The sequence below is a fragment of the Ciconia boyciana genome, chromosome 21 (assembly GCF_034638445.1).
Source record: "Ciconia boyciana chromosome 21, ASM3463844v1, whole genome shotgun sequence".
Classification (NCBI taxonomy): Eukaryota; Metazoa; Chordata; class Aves; order Ciconiiformes; family Ciconiidae; genus Ciconia; species Ciconia boyciana.
Genome location: NC_132954.1, coordinates 6938358 through 6961559, shown reverse-complemented (window position 1 = coordinate 6961559; position 23202 = coordinate 6938358). Strand labels below are relative to the sequence as shown.

Below are 23202 nucleotides of genomic sequence, written 5' to 3'. Positions count from 1 at the left end.
TCATGGAGGAGCTCTGAAGCCATCAACTGATAGGAAAATCCGCAGGCACATCTGCGGCTCAGGAGTTTTCCCTTGGTGGCTGCCATGGACAAAAACAACCCCTTTATTGGCTCAAGAGGTGAGTCAAGCTAGGGCTTGTCCCTTTGATCGTGGGGGATTCTGCTCGGGATGGTGTTTGGGGTGGCAGGAGGGACTCCGGACCGGAGGGGCTGAGCATGCACTCGCAGTCACTGTCTGCGGACTGGCAGGCTGTCACCGCAGACGGCGGCAGGAGCCGCAGGGAGCCCCGCACAGCGGCTCGGGGCTCGGCTCTGCAGGCAGCTGGCACTGCTGGCGATTCCTGACACAGAAAGATGGGCAGCAAATAAATCACTCCATCGCTCCTGGAAGGATTTCACTGTCTCTTCTCAGTTCAGTTCCCTTTGACTACATAGATCAGAGGCTGCAGGAGTGCCAGTCATGTATTTCCAAAAGAATTTGTGCCCAAGGAACAGTTGACACACAAGGAGGGTTTGGAGTGTTTTTCTTTCCTCTTGGACCTCCACAGAACGCCACCAGCGAGCAGCCAGCCATTCGCTCTGGCAGAGACCGCCAAGCCACTCTGGTTTTATTCCACCGAGTGTGGGGCAGAAGCAGGCTATTCGATTATCACTCTTTTCTGCATTGAGACTCTGCCTTGGAATTGTGCTCTTTAATAGCAAACACGGTGTGTTTTGGCTGGGAATGGTGCCAAAGACCCAGACTCACAGGATTTTTCTCCCAAACCAAAATCCAGACCATCTGCCTGACAGGAAACCCAGGTTTGCCTGAAACCCCCATCGTCCCCGGAGCGTACGAGCACCCCTGTCCCCGCAGGGTCCCAGTGTGGCGGCCTAGGGCAGCGCGCTGTGGGAGCACACCGGCCGCTCAGCCCCCCCGAGCTCCGTTCCCGACGGATCGATCCCCGCCGCCTGCGGCCCGGGGGACAGGGAGGAGCCCGCGGGACTCTGACAGACCAGCCGGCGCCTCACGCCATCCCCGTGCCCCTTCCCGGTGCCGCCGCCAGGCTGGGCAGGGACAGCCCTGTCGCTGGCGAAGGGGGCTGTAAACCGGCGGGAACGGCGCCCGCCCTCATCGCCTCAGGCCGCCGCGGGCAGCGCGCGCTACCGCCGCGCCACGTGACCCCTCCCCCGGGCGGGCGGCTCTCGCGAGCGCCGGCGGTGGCGTCATCGCTGCGCGCCGGCGCTTGCGCGCGACCGGGTGGGAGGAGGCGGCGGCGCTTCGCTGTGTCACGGCGCGGCCTGAGGGGACGGCGGAGCGCGGCCGGCCATGGAGTACCTCATCGGCATCCAGGGCCCCGACTACGTCCTGGTGGCCGCCGACACGGTGGCGGCCTCCAGCATCGTCCAGATGAAGCACGGTGAGAGGCGAGGCCCGCGCGGCTCGAGCAGCCCCGCCGCTGCTCCGGGGGGCCCGTTAGCTCTGCCCTCCCCGGGGCAGGCCCCGCGGGGAGCCCCGGCCGAGCCGGCCCGGCCCTGGGCGGTCAGGGTGCCCTTGGGCTCCGGTCATGAGCAAGCGACCGGTGCTGAGCTCGCTGCATGTGGTTAGGGTGCTCTTGAGTCTGTGGCTGCGGCTGAGGAAAGGCTGTAAAAATAGGTGGGGGTGGGGGTAGAGGCTGCTGAATGTTTCAGCTCAGGTTTTATTCGTTGTAGGAGCTGCTGGCCGGGCTCTGTCACTCAGGGTGAGCCTAGGTCTCAGAAGGCCGGTTGCTCAGAGTACAGTTTCCAAGCCTGAGCCAATATGACTGCAGTGTGATGGGTTGTCACCTTAACTTACCGGCTCAGGCAAGCGTCGACTGGTTAACCCAAACCTTGCTCTGTACCGCAATACAAATGCGTGAAAAAGCTGCACGGGGGTAACAGTGGGTGAGATTAAATGCTTGGTTGTGTCTAATTCACTGGTAAAATGTAATTCCTGGAAAAAAGCAAATATTGGTAGTAAAAGCATACATGAAATTCATAGCATATGAGCCAAACTGTAATATGCTTTTGGTTTCTTTATGTGATAAAACATCTGGGGCATTATCAAGCCTTTGAAATTCTCTGAAATGAATTTTTCTGTCTGCTGTTGCAATAACCTAGACTGAAGTTTGTTTACAAGGTGTAGTGATCTTTCCAATCTAAACACTGTGGTTTAGAGCCTCTTTTTTTTTTTAAAGTTGTAGATTTTAGTATTGATAAACATCCCATAAAATCATGACTGCTATAGCTAGCAGTGCTTTTACCTAAAATATTTCACTTCAGGTCTGTAAAAGTCAATTGTATTAGTGTTAGAAAGATGGCTGTGAAAGGTGGTGGCACAGACAAAACACAAATATAATAACTTTAAACAATGTTTTGTAAGTTAGTGTTGATCCCAAGTAGGTTTATTGATAAACTTTAAGGAAAATGTACTTAGGACATAGAGTTTATTTGTCTTTGGGGGAGAAAAAACCCCAGATTTCAGGTATTTGTTTAGAGTGTTGGCATTCACTAATACTTGCTTTAATTTGTAAATAGATTGCAAGGGCTGATCAGTGCGAGTGGCCTTTCCTGAACTCTCAAGGTGTGCAGCTGCTGAGTACTTCAGTAACTCTTGAAATGGTGTTAGGGGATTGTGACACTTCATACATACCTCGCAGTGAGATTATTCACCAGCATTTAGTAAACTGAAAGCGAAGGTCAGAGGGAGAGGTTTAGTGTTGTTCCGTAGACCTGCCTTCAGTATAGAGAAGCAGTCTGTCTTTCATGCCAACAGCTACTTGAATTTTTCTGTCTCGGATATCTGAGTGCCAGTCTGCTTCAATTAGATGAGACTGGAGTGTTAGAGTGAGCACAGAATTGTCTTCAGCGTTGTCATCATGACAACTGGGATTCCTTCAAATACACACAGACAAGTTTTTAAAACTGCAATTATGAGTAAAAGTATAGCTTACTGTTCCTTAATTTTGGTGTGTATCAGTGGGCTGCTTTATAATTTAAAATCAGTACTTAATTTTTAATATGTTTTTTTTTACAAAAAATGACAAGCAAAAACCTGTTTCTGAAAAAGTTCCACTCACCTAAATTGCTAATTTTTGAGACAGTCCTGGACATTGAAGAGGGGATCATTTGACATGGATTTTGGTTCTGGATTTCCTAGAATTGCTTTTGCTCGATGTGTTGGTATTTCAGCTTTATTCTAAAGGATTTGCTTCTGATGCAGTATACTTAGATATAGTAGAACGGTCACTGAGCAAAATTCTTATTCCGGAACCCAGGAAGCACCACGTATAATGTTAAAGTTTGAACACAATATTCTGTGTGAAGTTTTAGTCTTTGTTTCTATGTAAGAAAGACCATGTATTTCTGAAATGCCTCCCTTCCTGAAGGAAGCACTTTGTGCATTTCAGCTTTGTTTCTCTTGGTGATGTGTTTAACCAGTCTTGTGTACTGTGCTACCAACTGTGAGAAGCTGAATGTTCGGATTTGCTCAGGAAGACTTTTGGTAGTGCTCCAGGACATAATGTAGTTATCAGAGTCTCTTACTTCCTTGCTTCTGAAAGAAATCATGATGTGTTAGGTTATTGGCAAAGAAATTTATTCTTTCTCATGACCGTGGCTCTTAATGTTATTTTTCTTTGCCTAGACCATGACAAAATGTTTAAGATGAGTGAAAAGATCTTACTCCTGTGTGTTGGGGAGGCTGGAGACACTGTACAGTTTGCAGAATACATCCAGAAAAATGTTCAGCTCTACAAAATGAGAAATGGTGAGTGAAGGAGAACAGTGACTCACTGAGGGCTGGGAGCAGAGTTAATGGTAGGTATGGTTTACAGTTGACTGTTGGTGGAAAGTGCTGTTCTCAAAGCTTCTCCAGCTTTAAGGATTTCTGCATTTTTAGTGTCAAGGAAAGGTGGTAGTGAAGGCAGGATGAAGAAATGGAGGTTGGACTATACAGTATAAACCAAGCGGTTTATCCAAAGCCCAGCTAACCTATTTGCAATATAAATGACACAAGAATAGGTTTGTTAGTAAAATATTTCTCTTAATATGTTCGTTGCATGACAACTGTTACCAGTTTTCCTGATACACTGGACTGAAAAAATCAGGCTATATGCCCATAGTATTTTAATTTTTTGAAGCTATGTATTTTAATGGTCTGTACAGATAGGAGCTACCTGGATTTTGGGGGTCTTTTTTATGCTTGTAGCTTTCAGAATAAACTAGAATTAGACATATGGCATAACATTTTGTCATTAAAGAATATCTTGTTATTTCAGAATAGGAATGAAAATTCAGGAAGTGAAACATGAATATGGATTTGTACTGTTATCAAATACACCCATTTCTTCTCCAGGTTATGAATTGTCTCCTACTGCAGCTGCAAACTTTACACGACGAAACCTAGCTGACTATCTGCGAAGTCGAGTGAGTAATAGCTGAAAGATTTTGGCAAAGGCTTACAGGGGAAAATTTCAATTTTCAAGTAATGGAGTCTGAAAAAGGTGGCGGCTTCTGTCTTTAGCGGTGAATTCACTTTGCTGAAAGGATGTTTTATTAAAATATAACTTGATTTGCTTATTTAAAAATATTATCACATCACTTATCAATAACCGATACAACTATAGTCTTAAAATTCCAGCCTTGGGCCCGATAAACATTTTGTCACAAACACTGCAGACAGCTAAGTGAAATAAGCCTCTTTAACATCGAGATAAGGTTGTCAGTTTTCATGCAAATGCACTGAATCTGTTTAATCTTCTTGGAAAATGATTTAATGGAGCAAAGCTGTTTGATGTACTTAGCAAAACGAGTCCTGTTTGTAAACAGCAACATGAGGCTTTCAGTAAATACCAAATCCAAGTTGGAGCTGTGTTTTCAAGTTACTAAACTGCAATTACTGATTTTTCTCATGGTAATTTTTTGAAAGTATGAAAAGATGTCATGAAGGGGCAAACGGACTTTTAAAGATCCAAGGTTAGGAAGCATTTCATTAACATTCTTCTCAGCCTGCTATATGAAAGAAAACAAGAAGAAATAGGATGTTGAGAATGAAGTTGAACAACTCTGTCAGGGATAGGGCATGGGATAAATTATGTTGCTGTTCTAACAGTATACTGCCCAGGCCTGAAATTATGTTTTACACTAGCAAATAAAGGCCAGTGTTAACATCAGAGCTGTATGGCTGAGAATTATACATGTGCGGAGTGAGGCCCAGCCCTTTCTTCAAGAGCTCATCCACAGAAACAACCTGAGATCGTTCTTCTCATTTCTGGCATGGACGACAGCTGAAGGTAGCAAGTTTTCAAGTTACTAAAGTCAGAGTGAGACAGCAGAAAAACTCAGTGCAGAGTCCTGCCTCAGTCTTATACGTGAAACGCTACTCTTCTGGTTTAAATGACTTCAGCCAACTCCATGGATTAAGCATGGCTGGTAGATGATGGTTGGCAGTGATGCTGCTTGCTTTAGCTTTTGTTCGGATGTGATTTGGAAGGTCTGTGTGTGTTTTGTGGAACTCTGTGCAGTTTTTGAGGTTGATGTGAACGAGTAATGCTGCTTGGTGCCTAGCCCAGATGGCTGTCGGCTGCCCGGTGCTGGTGGCTCGTCTCAGGGGCGTCTGACCTGCACAGATGGTGTAGGTGAGGCTGACACCGAATGTCCTGCCCACTTAAGCAGAGGCAGCTATTTCTTACATACGATTTAAAGTACCTCTAACAGGAGTAATTTAACAGGCTTTTTGGTAAACTTGGCCAGCAGGATGTGGCATCGATGTGGCACTGTTGTCTTCTGTGCCATGTCCCTTGAGGCCTGATCCTCCCTGTGTCTCCCCTCCTTCCTGAGCCCACGCTTGTCTTCCAGCTCACCTGCTCCAGATGGGCAGCACAGTGGGGAGGACACTGGCAAAGGCAGATGTGTTTATTTACCGGAGACGAAATGTTGTGCTGTTGCAGATGGCAATGCCCTGCAGCAAGTGGCGCACTCTGACACTACTGTCACACTACAGTGATGTCTATACTGTAGGGAGAACTCTTTTTCTTTAAACATAGCACTTAATGATTTGTTTGTGGGATTTAGAACTTGACGATGCAAACCTTGCCATCAGAATGTTTTTCCTGCGAATTTTGTTAATTTTCATCATAATTTGTGGGATACCAGAAGGATTAACACTAGCTCTCTGTCTATTTAAATTGCATATAGGATGCCTGGAGGCTACTAATTAAATTATGTGGATGATAAAAATAAAAACTGAAAAGGTAAAACATGCCACCGCCTCCTGTTAGGAGCGAGAAAATAGTTTAGAAGTAAAAAGTTTGGTGGGGGAAAAGGTAGTTTGTTGCTGTATTGCCATTCACTGTGTGAAGCAGTTTCTGTTAGGGAAGGCTAGAAGGTATATGAAGGGGGGTGGCTAACCGAAACAGTAGTTTTTCAGGCATTAGACTGTTGTCGTGGCCCAGCCCAAAACAGAGCTTGTTCTGCATTGTTCATCGCCGTCTGGGTTCCTCCCTATGGCATCTAGTTTGGTTTCGTTTGTGAACCTTGTGGCTCATGTAGTCCAGGTTCCTGATATCTTGGGCATGGCTGTCTTGTAAGGCAGTGCCTTGAAGTTGTTCTTTTGGTGCAACAGAACCAAAGTGTGTCGTGACACTGGGCTTGTAACTTAAGGCCATTACATTACTGTGCTCTTTTCTTTTACTGAATAGTCAACGTGGTTTTTCATGACACTTCTCTTTTTAAAACATGGGGTTTATGCTCCAGAGTAGGATCGGAAAATAATCTTTGTTGATTGCTGTTTATATGTTGCAACTGAGGCAAACGTAGGAACTACTTTGGAGCCAACTGGCTTTCGCATAGGTGAGTGGTGCTGTAGTTCCTCTTCCACTGTTACCTACTCCAGCATTGCACTTGATTCACCTGCTGAATCATTTAACGTAGTACATTTAACATACTTCTGAGGTTGCATGTTGGTGGGGAACAGGAAAAATCCCCCCCTGCCCCTCCAAACCCGATGAAGTTCAGTTTCTTGTTGTGATGCTATGTTTAATTAGGTGAGAGGGTCTGGCCCGAGTCCAGAGGAAGACTGTTGGTTCCTCTCTCCTTGTCCACGCTTGGCAGGATGCTTCCTCACGCCCACCTTTCCCCCGTGCTGTGACTTCGGCTTCCGCCAGATGTCACACCGCTGCTCGTCACCGCCCAGCTTCCCGCTGCTGATCTTGTTGTTTTAGTGTATTTATCACAACTGTTCTCTTCAGCTGTGAATTCTGAAGGATTTCACACATCTCTTAATTGCTGTAGTTATTTTAAATCAAACAGCATAACGTGCAAAGCTACTTGGGATGAGAAATATTGCCTCTAATAGGAAGGTTGAGTTTGGAAAAAAATAAAAATTTAATCTATCCTGGAGCGTTAGTCATCCACTCATTTGGTAGCCCTTTAATCACACCAATCTTCTACAGAGTTTAGAACTGTTGGCATGGACTTGGTTACAAAAGCCAAGGGTGCCTTTGGGATGGACAAAAGGATTGTGATGTACAAGGAATACCAGTCCCAGCATAGAGACGTTAGTCCCGCTAAGACAGCACTAAGAGGTCCTGTCTGCAAATTTCATTTGTAATCACGGTAGTAGTAGATACATTATGTATATTTTTCTAATGTTTAAATCCTACCTTTCTTGAATAATAGGAAGGCATGGGGGATGCTTTATTTACATTTGAGTTTTAAGAAGTTGTCTCATGGACCACTAGCAGGAGAATATACAACTGAAAAACAGCTTACAGATATAAGTCTGTATAACACCATTTATTTATGGTTGAGTATCTCGCATATGCCAATGTTGGTAATTCAAAGTCACACAATAATTCGAGTGATCTTGTGTCATGGCTCTTAAATATCAACTTGTGTGATGTTTCAGAATAAATAAATGATGAAATACAGACTAATTAAACAAATACAGCTGCATGGTAACTTGGTTCCAAATATTCTTGAATGCTTTGAAGATTAAATCACACAATTTACAGTGTTTGATATATAACTGTAGCCTGCTTTATTCTTTCTTACTATCTGGTGAAACTCAAAATATAGTATCTTGTAATATTTTTTTGAGTGCAAATTCACTGTGTTTATTATCAAAATTAACTTTTTCCTGTGATAAAGTTAGTGTTTTGGTTTTAGGGTGAAATTGTGCTTGCTTGTTCTAATCTATTGTTAGTTGCATCATAATTTTTTTCTCATTTTGTTGCTTTGTTGATCTAGACTTTTCAGCATTTTAAGAGATATCCTGTTAGTATGATTAATAAGATACATTACATAAATGTGAAAATACTGGAAGTATATAAAAGCAGTTTTTAAAAAAAATACATAAGATTCCAAAATTTTCTTCTGAGCCTACATTTAAAAATAATACAGTGCACGCATGTTTCATGGTCTGATAAAGTACACATCTTGGAAGATGATGTATAGGGACATCTGCTTTATTCATTATGGTGGAACACACTAAACCTAAAACACGAAGGAAACGGCTAAGGAATTGCTAAACTTGCAAGTCCAGCACAATAAAAAGGCATGTTGGCATTAATGAAGTTGCATGGTCTTTTTGGATAAGATGTAGATATTTCTCAGTCTTATTTGATGGGCTTTTGCTAAGTAATAAAAAAGAATCAGAGAAGACAGCAGCTAAAGCAGACTAAATTTCTAGTTTAAGAAAATTGTTTCCAACCAAGCAAAAAAGCTACTGCAAACATGATGTTGCAGTATCTTAGTAGCCAGTTTTGAATAGAAATAAACCAATTCCTTGGATCTTCTTCATTCAGTTGGTCAAGTTAGCCTATTATTAAAGATTAAACTTGGTACATGCAATAAAAATCTTAACTATCAATGTACTGTATGTAACTGCACTGTATGTAGGCTTTCATCTGAGCTAAAATGGTCTATGGTTAGCAGTAGTGTGACTGGGAAAAGAGCATGTTAAATTGACAAAGAAGTTCTTATAAGCTGCAAAATGTTCACATTGTGCCCACATGTTAACATAAAACTTGTGGATTTTTACTGTCGAGATGAAAGAATCTGGTGTGAAAACATAATTAAAGTTTTCTTAAGTTTGAATGTGCCATGAAAGCTTTAAAAAAAAAAACAAAACAAAAAACCCAAAACAAACCACTAGTTTTCAGAAGAATCAGTTTTTATGTTTTTATTTGCTTCTGCATTCCATGTTACCAAAAGACCTAATCGTTTTTAGACTGAGATCCATAATCTCCTGCAGACAGTATCGATGTAGTTGCTAGTAGCATTTTATGGCAGAATTGTGAAACCAACTATGTTGCTGTTCTGTAGGTGGCATGGGGAATTGAGAGTCCAAGATTTGGGTGTGGCTGCTTTAATGAAAACATCATTTCTGTTTGTAGACCCCTTACCATGTCAACCTTCTCCTGGCTGGCTACGATGACCATGAAGGTCCTGCCCTTTATTACATGGATTACCTTGCGGCTCTGGCTAAAGCTCCTTTTGCAGCACATGGATATGGTGCATTCCTTACCCTCAGCATCCTTGACCGCTATTACAAGCCAAGTAAGTGGAGTCTATGGAGAAGAAAATTCTCCTGTTACCAATTAATAAATTAAAGGCTTAAACTGAGAGATTGACATTTGCTGAGTCAGATGGTCCAGCACAATTGCTGTGATGCTACAGATTTGAATTTGACTTTTTGTTAGAATAAATGTAGCTTTAAAGATTGCCTTCTGTTTTTGCTGAAATGGTAATGTGAAACTAGTCAACTCCTTAAAAGTGTTTTCCTGTTTGAAGCATAACAGACAGTAAGTGAAGGAAATTTCAATTTATTCTAAAACATGACCGGACTTTCCTGGACCATTAGCTGCTAGTAGTCTGTTTTTAATAAATAACATTTTGATAACTTTATCTTCTACTTGCTTGTCTGTTGGCTATGACATGTACATTTTCCCAGAGTGTCAGAGGGCAGTCCCAGATCCTATTGCTCCGTATCTTGGATTGGCTTTGTGTGAGATACATTAAAAGCATACAAGTGAAAAGATACTCCTAGCAAGATTATCTTCAGTACTCTGAAGTGGTGGTGATGAAGATTGGTTGGTTTGGTTTACAGTTTTATGCACGTGGTAGCTGTTGATCATAATTCTTGTACATGTCTGTACCTGTCTAAAGTTTTAATTTTAGAATCATAATCCAGTTCTTACACTGCCAAGGAATAAACATGGCCCCATCCCCACTTCACAGACGAGGAAACGTACAAAGCTTGGAATGTTGTTAATCTGATATCTTTGGCTTTAGCTACAAAACTACTTTACTCCTGTGTGCAAAGCTGAGTTTAATCTCATAGCAGAGATGTTCGCTTAGTAATCCTTTCATCTATCTCCTGCAAGAAATGTAGCTATAAACTGACAATTTTATTCTAATGGGGCTTCTGCCTGAACAGTGGATGCAGGTCTGGAACAAACTCTAGAAACAAGTTTTGTGAGATCCACAGAGCTTAGCTGTTTTCTAGTCATGTCCTTTGAAAATTATACTGCTCCATTTTCACCATTCCTTGTGAAAAGAGGAAAAACAGTGAGCTACAATACGTTGTCATGGCTTGTCATCCCTATAGAGTGCTGGATTTTATCCTAATGTGTGAGAATAGCAGGGCCATCACACACGTGCCTTTCCCATTATTAAAACTAATACCCAGCAGGGAACGTAGCACTAAAACCAATCTCCGCCTACTGTCACTGACTTGCAGCCGGCTGTGGACAGATGGAGCTGATTTAAAACTGTAATAAACTCGAGGAGAGAGAGACGGCTGGACTTCTCCGAAGCCCAGTCCCTGGCCATGGGAGGCAAAATTCCGTCATGCTTCCCATTCAGTGTAACAAATCGATTCTCAATGGCTTGTTGCAGCGTGAGCGCTTCGGTGCAGGGCGTCCTCAGTACATCTGGAAAGTGTTTTCTGTGAGCTGGGAAGGAGAGTTTTTGGTGCTCAGCTGAAAAGTTGTTTAAATTTAATAAAGTTTCTGTTGAGAAAGATGGCCTCTAATTAAATCAATCTGTGGATGCTTTCTCTTTCAGGTATCACACGTGAGGAAGCTGTGGAGCTCCTAAAAAAATGTCTACAGGAGGTGAGTTGCCAGACTTAGGCCCTTATGATCTTGAGAAAGGAATGTTTGTTTGTGTTCATTTGTTGATATTTTCGTGTTCCTATTGTGGCATTTTTTGCTGTCTTTGCCAGGAGGGGGGTAACAAAAGCACATTGACCAGATGTGGAATAGCTACTGAGGAAAAGGATTTGTGGGCACTTGCATTGTCTTAGGATGGTTCATGTCCTCCAGAACGTAAACTTGAAGCTTAATTGCTTTTCTTCACTTCTGCTTCTTCCATGCTTAGCATAATATTGATACAGTCTTTGACTCTTTCCTTTTGTGTTTCTTCTGAACATAATGCAAGCATCCTTCTGTTACTTGTATTACACTTAACTAGTATATACTTCTAAGTGTACTTCTCTTCCAGCTTGTGAAGTGATATCTAACTAAGGTAAAGATTTGACCTAAAGTTCATGGTCAATTTTAGTGTAAACATAACCTTTCCAACTCCAAGGCTTTTATTGTATTCATCCTTGTCTTTAAGAGATTGAATTGATTGTAACTGGGAAGAAACATCTGGGGAAACCTCAGGAAGAAGTACTCTAAAGAGGTTCTGTTTGAAGTATCTTTTTGATACATACACTTTGTGCCCTAAGTTGTAGCCCGCTCTAGTCTTCCTGCTTAAATGTCTTCCTTGTTCGCAGGCTTGTGATTTTTGCATCTCTAGGCTAGGCTTGTCTAACAAGGATAGTCTTACAACAGAGAAGAAACTCACACTAATTGATTCCTGAGCAGTGAAAAAAACACTCTAGTTCTTAATATTTCAGGTCACTAGAACCAGGATGGAAATGTTGATGCGCAACAGCATATCCCTTAAATTATGCTCTCCGCTTTTATTTAAGCTTTGAATGAATCTCATCTCTTTTGTCTTTTTGTCTTTTGTTGAACAGCTTCAGAAACGCTTCATCTTAAATCTGGCTTCTTTCAATGCCCGGTTCATTGACAAAGATGGCATCCATGAAGTGGACAATATACCCCTTCCAAAAGCGATGTCCTAACCCCTGAGATCTTTCTTCAGCAGTCTTCTTTTTTGTTCACTTTTGTTTTTTTCTATTCATTTGAAGCAGACAAGTCATGTACTGCACTGGGAGATCAAATAAAGATTGACGTTTATATAGCCAGTTTTATCTTTTTATTCCACTGATCCTTCCTGAGAGTATTTAAGTAAACTGTTCCACAGTGAAGGTGAAACTTGATTTACTGTTAATGGGTGCACGTTCAGGTTACTTATATTTCTTTCCTCTTCTGAGATTTTTACTTCCCCCTCCCTGTAAGTTTTCTTATGTGTGGGAAAACTGGTACTATATTTTCCAGATGACAATATGCTGTCATCCACTCTCATAATTAAAGCTCAACAAACACCGAGCAAGTGTTTCATGCTAAACATACATCATCTACTTGATTTTTCTGAAGATGTTACCACTGTTTGCTTTATAAAACAATAATAATCAGTTTTTCAAAGACTTAATTTGTTTTTGTTATACTTTGTTTCACTCTAATCCAAGTGAAAGGTGAATGAACAGATTTTCAAGTAGAATGGATTCTAAAATGCTAATGTCATTTTCAACTCACCTGGCCATGGTTCTGTTACTGGGAAAGAATATTCTCCTGCTGGCACAGTAGGCTCATAACTACATTAAGTACTTTAAATACAAACCGATGTATCAATTGCGTCATTTTTCTTAACTGATGTGTCTGTACATTTAGAAGTACATGAAAGCAGTTCAGTGAGAAATAAAACTGCAGCACTTTTCATAAATCTTTGAATTACTCTCGGCTAGCTAGAGCTTTGTTTCCATGAGAATAATCACTGATCTGTCTAGGCTCAAGATGATGCTTCCACATAAAAACTCCATTCACAGAACAGCCTCAGATAATTATCATGTGGCTGATACTTGTAGTCTGCCCAGAAGTGATTCTTCTGAGAAAAAATTTCATTGAGAGTGCTTCCCTACTTGAATTTGCACTGAATGAGTTAACCATTTAAAATGCTCTGTTTGGGTGCTTATTTTATGTTTCCATAAGCTTGGAAAAAGAATCTTGGAAGTAGAAGGACGGATGTGTACAAGATTGTGTGCAGATTGTACTAGTTGTGTGGCATGGCGTAACACCTAAGTTCTCAGTTGGGAAAGGTAAGTGACAGACCTAACTGTCTTTATTTGTCAAAGCTTTTTTGGTCTTGCCTCAGTAGTGCGTTTGAGAATGGCATCTTTTGGGGGAAGATACTAACAGTCTTAAAGACCAAGTACTCCCATCTTATTGAACAGGTAAGAACTGGATTAGAGACTGACACTCAATGTCACAGAAAAAATTTGCAGCTCCACTGCCGTAACTCATCCTGCCTCTTAAGACTGCCCTTACTTAAATCTAATTCTTAACTGAAGTCCCATCAGGCTTTGTAGTTTAATTCTTTCCAGAATGAGTTTAATTATCAGCTGGCTTTGTTGTAGTATTTGCCGCCATGGCTTTTGTTTAAGGCCAATGGCATATAACTCTCTGAAACATTTTGCTGAAATTTACTTTGTCTTTAAAAACTTTTTCAAACTTTTAAGGAAGGAAGTCCACAGCCTGCTTATTTTCTCTTGGCAGGTCACATTTAACATGAGTAGAGTCTGAGCATTCTAGTTCCGTGATTGAAATCTCACCCCTTCATGTTGCATTAATGCATTTGTTTAGCTTAATATGCAGCTTCTCTAATTTATTTTACCACTGATGTTGAATGTTTTTGCAGGTTTCTTGTCTCTTTTCAAAGTCACCATTGCAGAGTGGCTGAGCTGATGTGATATTTTTGTCACTGCATATCAAAGTAGTAATGCCTCCGTATTGGAGGTATTCATTATTTCAGACACCAAAACTGGGATATGGTGCTATTAGATCATGTGAGTCTGGCAGAGAATCTGCCTGGAGTTTTTATTGGCACCTATTTGCATGCAGGTGATTAATAAACATAAAACAATTATTCCCTTGCAAACGCCCTTGTTGGATTCAGGTTGGAGTGGAACATATGTTTTGCCTGAGGGCAGGGACCAGGATCTGAATCCCTCATTGAGCGAGAGATACGAGGGGTTGCATCAGAAGCCAACAGAGCAGCAACCTCTAGGAATGAATAAATACAGACCTTTATTGCAAAGCAGTAGAACAAAAGAGTTGGCCCACAATGAGATTGGACTCTAGCCTCTAATGAAGTAGATTCTTTTGAGGACTTTCCAAGAATTTACGCTTTTTAAGGAAAGGAGTAATACTTTTGCTGTGTAACTTTGGATTGTTTTAAAGGTCTACAGTGCTGATCTTTAAATTCAGAAACATTCTGCTTTCATTTTTAACAGTAATATGTGGAATCTGTTTGAAAAATCAATGTTTTAAGTTTACCATTTGCATTACTTAAGGAGAATAAAACTTCTTACCTTCTTCAAGTTTAGCCCTAAAGCTTTTGGAAACTGTATTTTGCCTGGAATCCAGGAATACCTTTTGGAAAGAATTCACCTTTCCATTTGAAAAGCATCTGTATTTATCATGACAGGCCTCTATTTCATAAGAAATCTTGGAAAGAATTGAGCACTGCAAGAAAGTACTGCTTTCTACTAGTAAGTTTTTGGTCCTTCAAATTATAAAAATTAATGTTGTAAAGCAAGGTAGCGTATTCCTAGGGCATTGTAGCCACGGTGAGCTGTTCTGCTTTGCTTTGGCTGGTAATTCTGACCATATGTTTTACTGCCAAAGCCTCAGGGCCTAAAGAGTTAACAAGGCACTTTTTCTTGGTTTAGGTTTCCTGTTTAAAGATGGTCTCTTCCTGAGCACTGTGCATGTAACAGATCATTGCACCAGCTCATCTCTTCAAGAGCTTGGAGTTTGCTCTCAGATCGGTTTACAGGGGAACAGAGCCTTTGAGCCTTAGGCCACATTACCTTGGGAGTGCTTTGCGGAAAGAAGTATGTGAGTGTAGGTGCAGTGCTTACAGGTCTTTTTCTTGGTGTTAATTATACCTTTCAATGGAAGAAAATCTGCATTTTGTTGTAGAACTTCATGCACACTAGAAATGTTGGCACAGAGGAGGTCATCAGTACTCGGACAGCTGGCTGGCATAATTGTTCTTAGCACAAGTTTGCAATGTCATCAGGACAGTTCTGCAGTCCTAAAAGTAACTAGATGGCTAGAAGTTGTCTTGAGTGGTGAAGCTTCTCCCTGCATGGGATGGCAAGTGACAGCCGAGCACAGACATGCAATTAAAATCTGAAATGGCCGAAAGGTAAGAACTACCTCCCCCTTTTGCTGTGGTCAGCCTTTATGTGGCACCACTGGTGGGGGAGAGCGCCCCAGGTTGATTCACTTATGTTTCCCCAAGACTTTTCCAGTCCAAGAAATCTGTGACCCCGTTCAGTTGAACAAGCCAAGAGACGCTTCAGCCATGGGTAGGTGAAATGCCTTGGGCAGGGACTGCTTTTGCTGTGTAAACCAGAGGGCCCTCAGCAGGTGTGCTTGGAGAAAGTGGTGAGCCAGTGTAGAGACTACACAGCAATAGAATAATCAAAGATACAGAAATAAAGCATGTTTGGAGCAATCCTGTACGGTATTCTCGGCAGTCTTTGACTTGTGTTCATGGTGAAGTATGAAACGGTCAGTGGCAGAAACTTTGTTTGTGACAAGTGGAGCTGTGACTTTTCCAAGTAAAGATCTAGGAGTAGAGGGGAGAGATCAGGCTAAACTCTCCCAAGGATGTGTTTTCATTTGCTCTTGTCTCTAGTTTTGACACTAGGTTCCTACAAGAAGTATTAGCTGATGCCAGGGCTGGCATTATGGATTATGTTCATAGTGCTTGGGATTTGGTTGATTCCATTTTCCAATCTGAAGCAGGGACAGAATATTCCTTTTGTATAAAATAGCTTGGCATCTAAGGAAGGAAAACCCTCTAACTTTGCTACCTGTGAAGCACTGTACATATTGTGTCTGCAAGGAAAAATACATTATCCTACTCATAAAAAGTTTATCCTTCAAGGCACTTTAATTCTTTTTCTTTAAAGGTTTAACCTTATATAGAGTTTCCACATGTTGTTATCAGTCTGCCATCAACAGTAATTAAGTGCAGGAAATTTTCATGTGAGCACTGATCAAACTAAACAGACATAAGTTGTTTTAACAGATTTTTAAAAAGCAAAATGGAAATGGTGGAATTAAAGCATGCAACTTCTTTTTTCCATGTTCTTGACTACGTTGGTTTGAACATCTGTGTAGTCCTGACTTGCTGAGGACTATGTTAAAGATAAGTTAGTTGTCTTGAAAATGTGAAGTGACAGTTTAAGTGTTTTGTTTCTGTGCTAATGTGCAATTAGGTAGTTATCCAATAAGCTTATTCGTGTAGTCTAACTCAAGACAGCTGTGTAAGGAATAGAGAAAACCCTTTACTGTTGAGGAATGGTGAGAGGGAAAAGGATGTTTGAAAGGATCTGTTTCAGAATTGCCAGTATGTTCTTTTTCCCCATGTAATATAGTAAAGCATTAAAGGTTAGCCAGATTTGTGAAAAATTGAATTCTGCTGATCAAATCTATAGAGAGGTGAAACTAAAATGTGGATAGATCTGAATACCAGCGAACGTAGTATAAGTTTGGCTCTATAAATTAACTCTAAGGCAACCATACAAGGTGGGGCCCACCTAATAATCTAATTGTCTGAAATGAAGACTTGGCTAAGTGTATTTTGATTTGGGTAAGGTACCTTTTGCTTAGTAGATTCTTCCTTGATGTCAAATATTTCTAGTGTTTATGCACAAACATGAAAATAGTGCATCTCCTTTAGTTAATTTACAGAAGACAAAGCAGGCTCTGTCATATTCTGTGTCAGTATTTTTAGGATTATTGACAGTATCCTACTATAGCACCACCAAAATGCCTGTGGGCTTAAGCGATGCTTGATCTCCTCTTACTAAATGTTGCACTTGAAATGCAACAGATGCCACTACCCTGCTACGGGAGCTCTTTGGTTTGTGGAGAAAACCTGTGCATCTCGCAAGCCTCTCCCATTCAGCAGAGGGCAGTGATCTTGCATGTACACCGCTGCCTCCGTACGAACTCGTTTGGCCTCTTCATCTCTGTGCAGATCATCCGACAGCCACAGAAACTCAGCGTTATGGAGAACGGATTAATGCCTTGTCCAGCAGTGGCAGAGAGGATGTACAAGGTTGTTTCTTCCCTTGGAAGATGCACATTTTATTTTTCACAAGTGTTGGACAGCCGTCCCATGAAACAGATACTTATCCATGTTTTCTCAAGTGAAGGTTAAGATAGCTAGTGACTTGCCAAAAGTACTAGTAGTAGTAGAGTAGAGAGTAGTAGTAGAGTAGCTGGAATCCATCCTCTACTAGTTAGTCTGAGCACTAACAAGCAGGGATGTAAAGTTAAAGTACATCTTCAATTTTAAGATAATGCCATTCTCCCTTGCAAAAGTGCTCCTGATATTTACTGCTATGTGCTTGAGGCGAGGATGCTCACGGTATTTTATTAGCAATAGTACGCTGGGGAGGAAAAGCTACGGCACCATGTGATACTATTTTCAAACAACTTTCTGTGATGCCACAGCGGAATTTGCTTAAGAAAAAAAAAAATCAGGAAAAGTCTGAAATGGCTGTTTTGGAATGTGGAATATTATAACACATTCATCTGCTCTTACCCAACAAACATGGAGTGTGTTGAGGCCATGGCTGAAAAATATCATTATGGTCCTGGGTTTAGCAGAAAACGCACTTGTCTGTGTAATTAAAATGTCCACAGTTGGAGTATATGGGAATCAGAAACTTTAAAGTACATAACCAGACTCTGACATCTGGGAATTGGGAAGACATTTCCTAAGCTGTCAGATCATTTTGTGGTTTTCTTTTTTTTTTTTTTTAACAGCAGTTTCTTGAATCTTTGAAGCTTCTGTTACTGGGCAAGGCCAAGTACAGGATAGAAAAGGATCTCCAGGGTTTACTTATTTCTTATTTTGTCTCATTTAAAGTGATAAGGTTCAAACCTGTTTCTCTTCTTTTTTTATAATCATCCCTAAAATCATGTAGCTCTGAGTGGGCACCTTCAAGAAGAAAACAATTAAAACTGGGTTCTAATTTCAGTTGTATTACCGTATTCACTGGAAGCACATGAGGAACCTGTCCAAATCATCACACTTGGGGCTTTGGTCTGGTACATCTGATATTCCTAGGTTTGTGTATTAGTATTTACTTTAGTGTTTATTGCCCATGCTTTGATGAAACATCAGGAAGGCTGGTTGTGTGAACACTGCCAGAGGTCAGCTTGCCTTCATCTCAGATGTTTATATAAGCTGGTTAAAGATTTGAGGTTAACCTCTGCTGATGTTTTTAGGAGCTGTAAAGCCATACGTTTTTGGTTTTGGCTTCCATGTTGGCTCCAAAATTTGCGGAGAACTAAAACAAGAAGTTCTTTATGTTCAAAAGCTGTGAAAAAGCTTATTAACACGTGGCATTCAGAGAAAAAATTTCTGCCCTGAACTGAACAGAGCTATATTTCCTCACAGCACTCAGCTGAATTACTCCTTAGCTCAGCAGATTCAAAGGCACTGACAACTTTTCTTAAGAATACTTTAAAACAGGGATGTTCCTTTATTTGTTTACCTTTTCATCAAAGTCTTCAGACTTTACCAGATAAGACCTATAGTGTAGATTCTCTAAACTGTCCCTCTTTCTTCCAAATATTATGAAAGATGCTCCATAGGGTGGACAGGTTTCCTACCTCTTTTGCCTTGCTCATTTTCCTGGGGACAGCTGAACGCTTCTCAGTTTGCCTGAAACCTGCCTCTTTGCCTGATGCACGCATGGCCGTGCCCTGCCAAGGCGGTGATGGGCTCCCTGTCTGACACAGGGCTGCAGATGCCCTTGCTCCCATTTTGGCTCCAGAGAACTGTGCCAAACCCTGTCTTCCTCGCAAAGAGATTCTGAAAGGGGCAGAGTCAGAGTGATCTGTGCTAAAAAACTAGTTTGATTTAGCATGGTAATAACTGTGTTCTTCTGAGGCTCCCTATGATGACCAAATGAGCAGGAAACTCTAAAAGGTATAATATGCTCCTGACATATGACAAGGCTGGGGGAGAGGAAATGAAATGAAAGTGGGTCAGGAGTGGGAGGCCTGGGCTGAAGCAATTCCCTGTGGTGCCAGGGTCCATTTAAGAGTCAAAACAGCAGCACATTACACAGAGGGTGTAGAAAGGCTGTTTTCATTGTCCGAACTGAGCAAACTGGCCTTTCCACTAGTCTCCTCCTCAGCAGTGCCTGTAGCACCTGCAGCACAAACCTCTGATGTATTGCCTTCCTAGTTTGAATGCTTTTCTGCCTTTGTTTTTGCAGTGAACCAACAGGCAAAGTAGAACAGGGATTCTTAGAGGAGATAACTCTATCATTGGAAATAAAATAATAAACTTATAGACTATATCTTTGTCTGAAACAGACTGTTGAAACTAATTTTGGGCTTTTGTAGTTATGGTGCTAGACTTGAATTATCTGGGTTTGGATCCCAGCTTTTTCCCAAACTCCCTATGTCTCCCTCTGCAAATCGCTTTAACTCTGTATGTCACATCTCTTTTCTGTAAGATGCAGGTAACTATTTCCTTTGTAATCTTGTCCATTGAAATAGACATTTTGGGGTAAGATCTCTTTGCATAGCACCTAACAGGACGAGAATTTGATGACTGATGGCACAAGGTACTGCTGGAATGTAAAGGTAACCCTCTTGAAACAAATAGATATGCTGATTGGATTGGACGAAATGGTTTCATAGGAAATGCTGCTCTTTTGAAAATATTTGCTGCATGCTGAGAAGTAAACCTGTTGGAAAAGAAATGTGCCTGGACGATACAATCTGTGCAGGAAATACAGATAAGTCCTCTGTTTACAATTCCACGTAGCTGTCAGAGTACAGTCTCCAAGGTGCGATGAAACTCTCATGACCTCCAGAATAAAAGCATGCAGTAGTTCAGCCACTAATGTTGTGAAGCTCATCCAGTAAAAAAACTCCATGGATCCACTTTGATCAGGTCTGTAACAGAGTAGAAGCTTGACTATGGAAGACCTTGAGTGTCCAATGGAAAGAATGTGATTTACTTCTTATAGCATGCACTTGAGGATAAATAAATCCAAGATGCCATTGCAGAATTAGATGAAACTTATGTGTTCTGTGAGATAACAAACAGAACTACATATGAAATTTTAGGTGTAGACAGAGGAGGATGCTGGACTGATTACCATTTTTTGAGTGCAGGTCATTGTCGCACCAAGAAAATGCTGCCTCTTGGGGATTCTTTAGCCAGTTTAAGGCTCTGTACAGTGGAAGAACTCAAGGGGAACCCAAGGCACTTCTGCACGGACAGACCAATCATCAGGTGAGAAGACTGTAGCATCCAGACACATCTTGACATGCTGGAGAACTTCTTGACTTGGAGCAATAGCTTGATCTTTCTCTGAACTCATTTCACACCCTGAAAAAAGCTGAGTTGTCTCCATTTAACAAATTATCTTTGGCTATAACCTTTGCTACTAAAATGAAGCTATCCTTATGGGAATTACTTCTGAATTTCAGGGTATAATTTTAGCCTCTTCTCTGCTGAAAAGAATCAAATAAGAAGCATCTGAAAGTGTCAGGATAAAAGCACACAAAGAAGCCATCCAGAATAACACTGGCATAGTTTTTGCTGTCTGCCTGCCTCAGAGAGGTTACTGGGATGCTTCAGCACTGCGATTATGGGGTCAAAGCTTGGGTGTATATTCAATGTCTGGAATTATTATTGCTATTTATGGTATCCTGTTGAAAATGCAGTGATGCTCAGGTGGCCGCAGTGGGAATTCTTTGCAATATAAAGGAGGTCAGGCAGGAAGACCAAAATGATACCTTCTGGCTCAGCATGTTCAGGTTCTGTGTAATGACTGGGTTTAGACTGTTTCTCCTAAAGTCTGTTAGGATAATGAAGGCTCTAGTCGTATGCTGCACATGGCACTGTGCTATCTGTCTAGGCTGCTAAATCAATAATCTCTGAAGCAAGCATTTTGTCACCCTTGCAAATAACACTCGTTTTACTGCCTGATTTGAAAGTGTTTTTGGGTTTGGTGTTTTGATTCAGTTGCACCAGCAGGAAAAACTTCCTTTGCTCACTGATGGTGTGGCTCCTTGGATTCTGTATGTAAAGTTTGGAATTTAATGGACTCTCTCATATATGGAAGAATGCATTAACTACAGGTCAGCAAAGCCTGTTTATTGCGTTGTTTTAGTACAGAGAGCTATTATTACCCTGTTGCTTTTAAGGTAACCTGCTTAAAGGTAATTATTTAGTCTATCCAAAGCCATGCAGAATGCCAACACAACCTCTGCTTGTTTACATTATGATACAGTATAGAGTCACAGTTCAATGTTAACCTCAGTTTACCCTTGGGATAGCTGACTGTTAGGGAATGAAGAGGTTTTGTTAATGTTCTTCTTCTTTTTCACTTGTCAAGGATTGTCATGTGGTTTCCCTGGACTTGTCATTCATTCAAAATTAATTCAAAAAAGATTTTTTTCAATTCCCCTTTAGGATTGAAATTCCAGAGTGTTCCATAACAAGCGTAGAAACCATGAGCCTGAATCTATTTTTACACTTTGACACAATCCCACGTATTTTCCCACGATAATATTTGTAATCAGTGTGGGAATTTATATCAGGGTTGAGCCATGAATTCTGTAAAATGCCTTTTTTTCCTCTTAGGATGGAAAGGCAAAGAACACATCGGGGGATGGCCTTGTTTGACTGAACCAGGAGGGGAACTCCAATACTAACTCATTACAAACAATAATTAGCCTGGTGCAACCTCTGAAAGCTGTGCTCTTCTCGGGTATCCTGCAGAAATGAAGGTGTCCAAAATTTTGCAAAGTGGAAGTCTCAATGATTTTAGAAAGTTGATCCTACATGACATGTCCATCGTCAGTCTTGACCATCTGTGGCAGGATCAACAAGTGAATCCAAATCGTCAAACTTCCTCCCAATTAAAAGGTAATTGGTGGTATCCTGGCCTTTCAGGCACCAGACTGTTCCTCATAAAACATGCAAAAGCCTTGCAGTTACCCAAAGAGGAAAATGAGGAGGGAGGTATTTTTTCCACCCGATGGACGTGGCATGTAATTACTGTAGGCATATCCTGATTCTTTGTCTGTATTGCTCATCGCTGCTATGTCTAAGAATTCCTTGATATTCAAAGAGCACCCTAACCAAGTCAGGTTTTCATAATATGATTACATTATGAAATTATATTTCACGCCTGTATATTATAGTGTGCACACATAGACTTTCATCATGTGTCGGAGTGTAGTTTGCTCTTCTCTGATACCATGCATCAGAGGATGTCTACAAATTGAATTATTTCAGGATAGTTATCCTAAATAACTCCATGTAGGGAAACCTGTATTGTAGCACAAAAGCACCTTACTCTCCTTTATCATAATCCATTTTAAACATGGATTATGCTGATGCAGAACAGGGCACTCCTATTTTGGAATAATTTTAAATAGGAGTAGTTTTTGTGCTTTTGGCTCACGCCCTGTGTTATCCAAAATAGCTTTGAAGTGTAAACAAGCCTCTGATGTGTCTCTAGCATTTCCATTCTGCTCCCTGGCTCCTCCTTGTTCACTGGGAAGGTCTGCCTTTGGGAAGGTCCAGAGCAAAACCAGACCTGCAGAGCCTGTCATTTAGGTCTTTGCTTTCACAAACTTCATACCAGGGGACATTTCCAATCCAATTCCCAATTTAAATGCATCCCTGAGCTTTTGAAGGGAGTATTTAGATGCAAGTTTCTGACTGTGAGCCATCCCCACAAATTATATTAGTACATAAAATGTTTCCTTTCACACTTTTCTGAAAGGGAGAAGGGTTTGTATTTCTAACCTCCTGTGGTCCCTTTTGGAACAGCTTGGGTTTTTTTCTCTGTTATCGTCAGCCTATTCTGCAACCTCCAGACAAAACTGATGGGTACAACTCTGAGAAAGGTCCAGTATAACAAGTGCTGTAATGACTCAGCCCCATGTCCATCTGCCTCGTC

General features: G+C 41.3%; 1 protein-coding gene across 1 annotated transcript; it reads left to right on the top strand.

Moving 5' to 3' along the window:
• The first annotated feature begins 1216 nt into the window (after window positions 1-1216).
• Window positions 1217-12261, top strand: PSMB2 (proteasome 20S subunit beta 2). Its single transcript, XM_072885326.1, has 6 exons — window positions 1217-1399; window positions 3646-3768; window positions 4357-4427; window positions 9398-9560; window positions 11070-11119; window positions 12031-12261. The coding sequence occupies exons 1-6, from the start codon at window positions 1309-1311 to the stop codon at window positions 12136-12138; spliced, it is 606 nt and encodes a 201-aa protein (XP_072741427.1). The 5' UTR covers window positions 1217-1308; the 3' UTR covers window positions 12139-12261.
• Window positions 12262-23202: the final 10941 nt, after the last annotated feature.

Coding starts and splice junctions, on each gene's coding strand:
- PSMB2 (XM_072885326.1), top strand. CDS start 1,309: ATGGAGTACCTCATCGGCATCCAGGGCCCCGACTACGTCCTGGTGGCC. Junction 3,769..4,356: donor GCTCTACAAAATGAGAAATG/GTGAGTGAAGGA, acceptor TTTCTTCTCCAG/GTTATGAATTGTCTCCTACT. Junction 11,120..12,030: donor TAAAAAAATGTCTACAGGAG/GTGAGTTGCCAG, acceptor TTTGTTGAACAG/CTTCAGAAACGCTTCATCTT.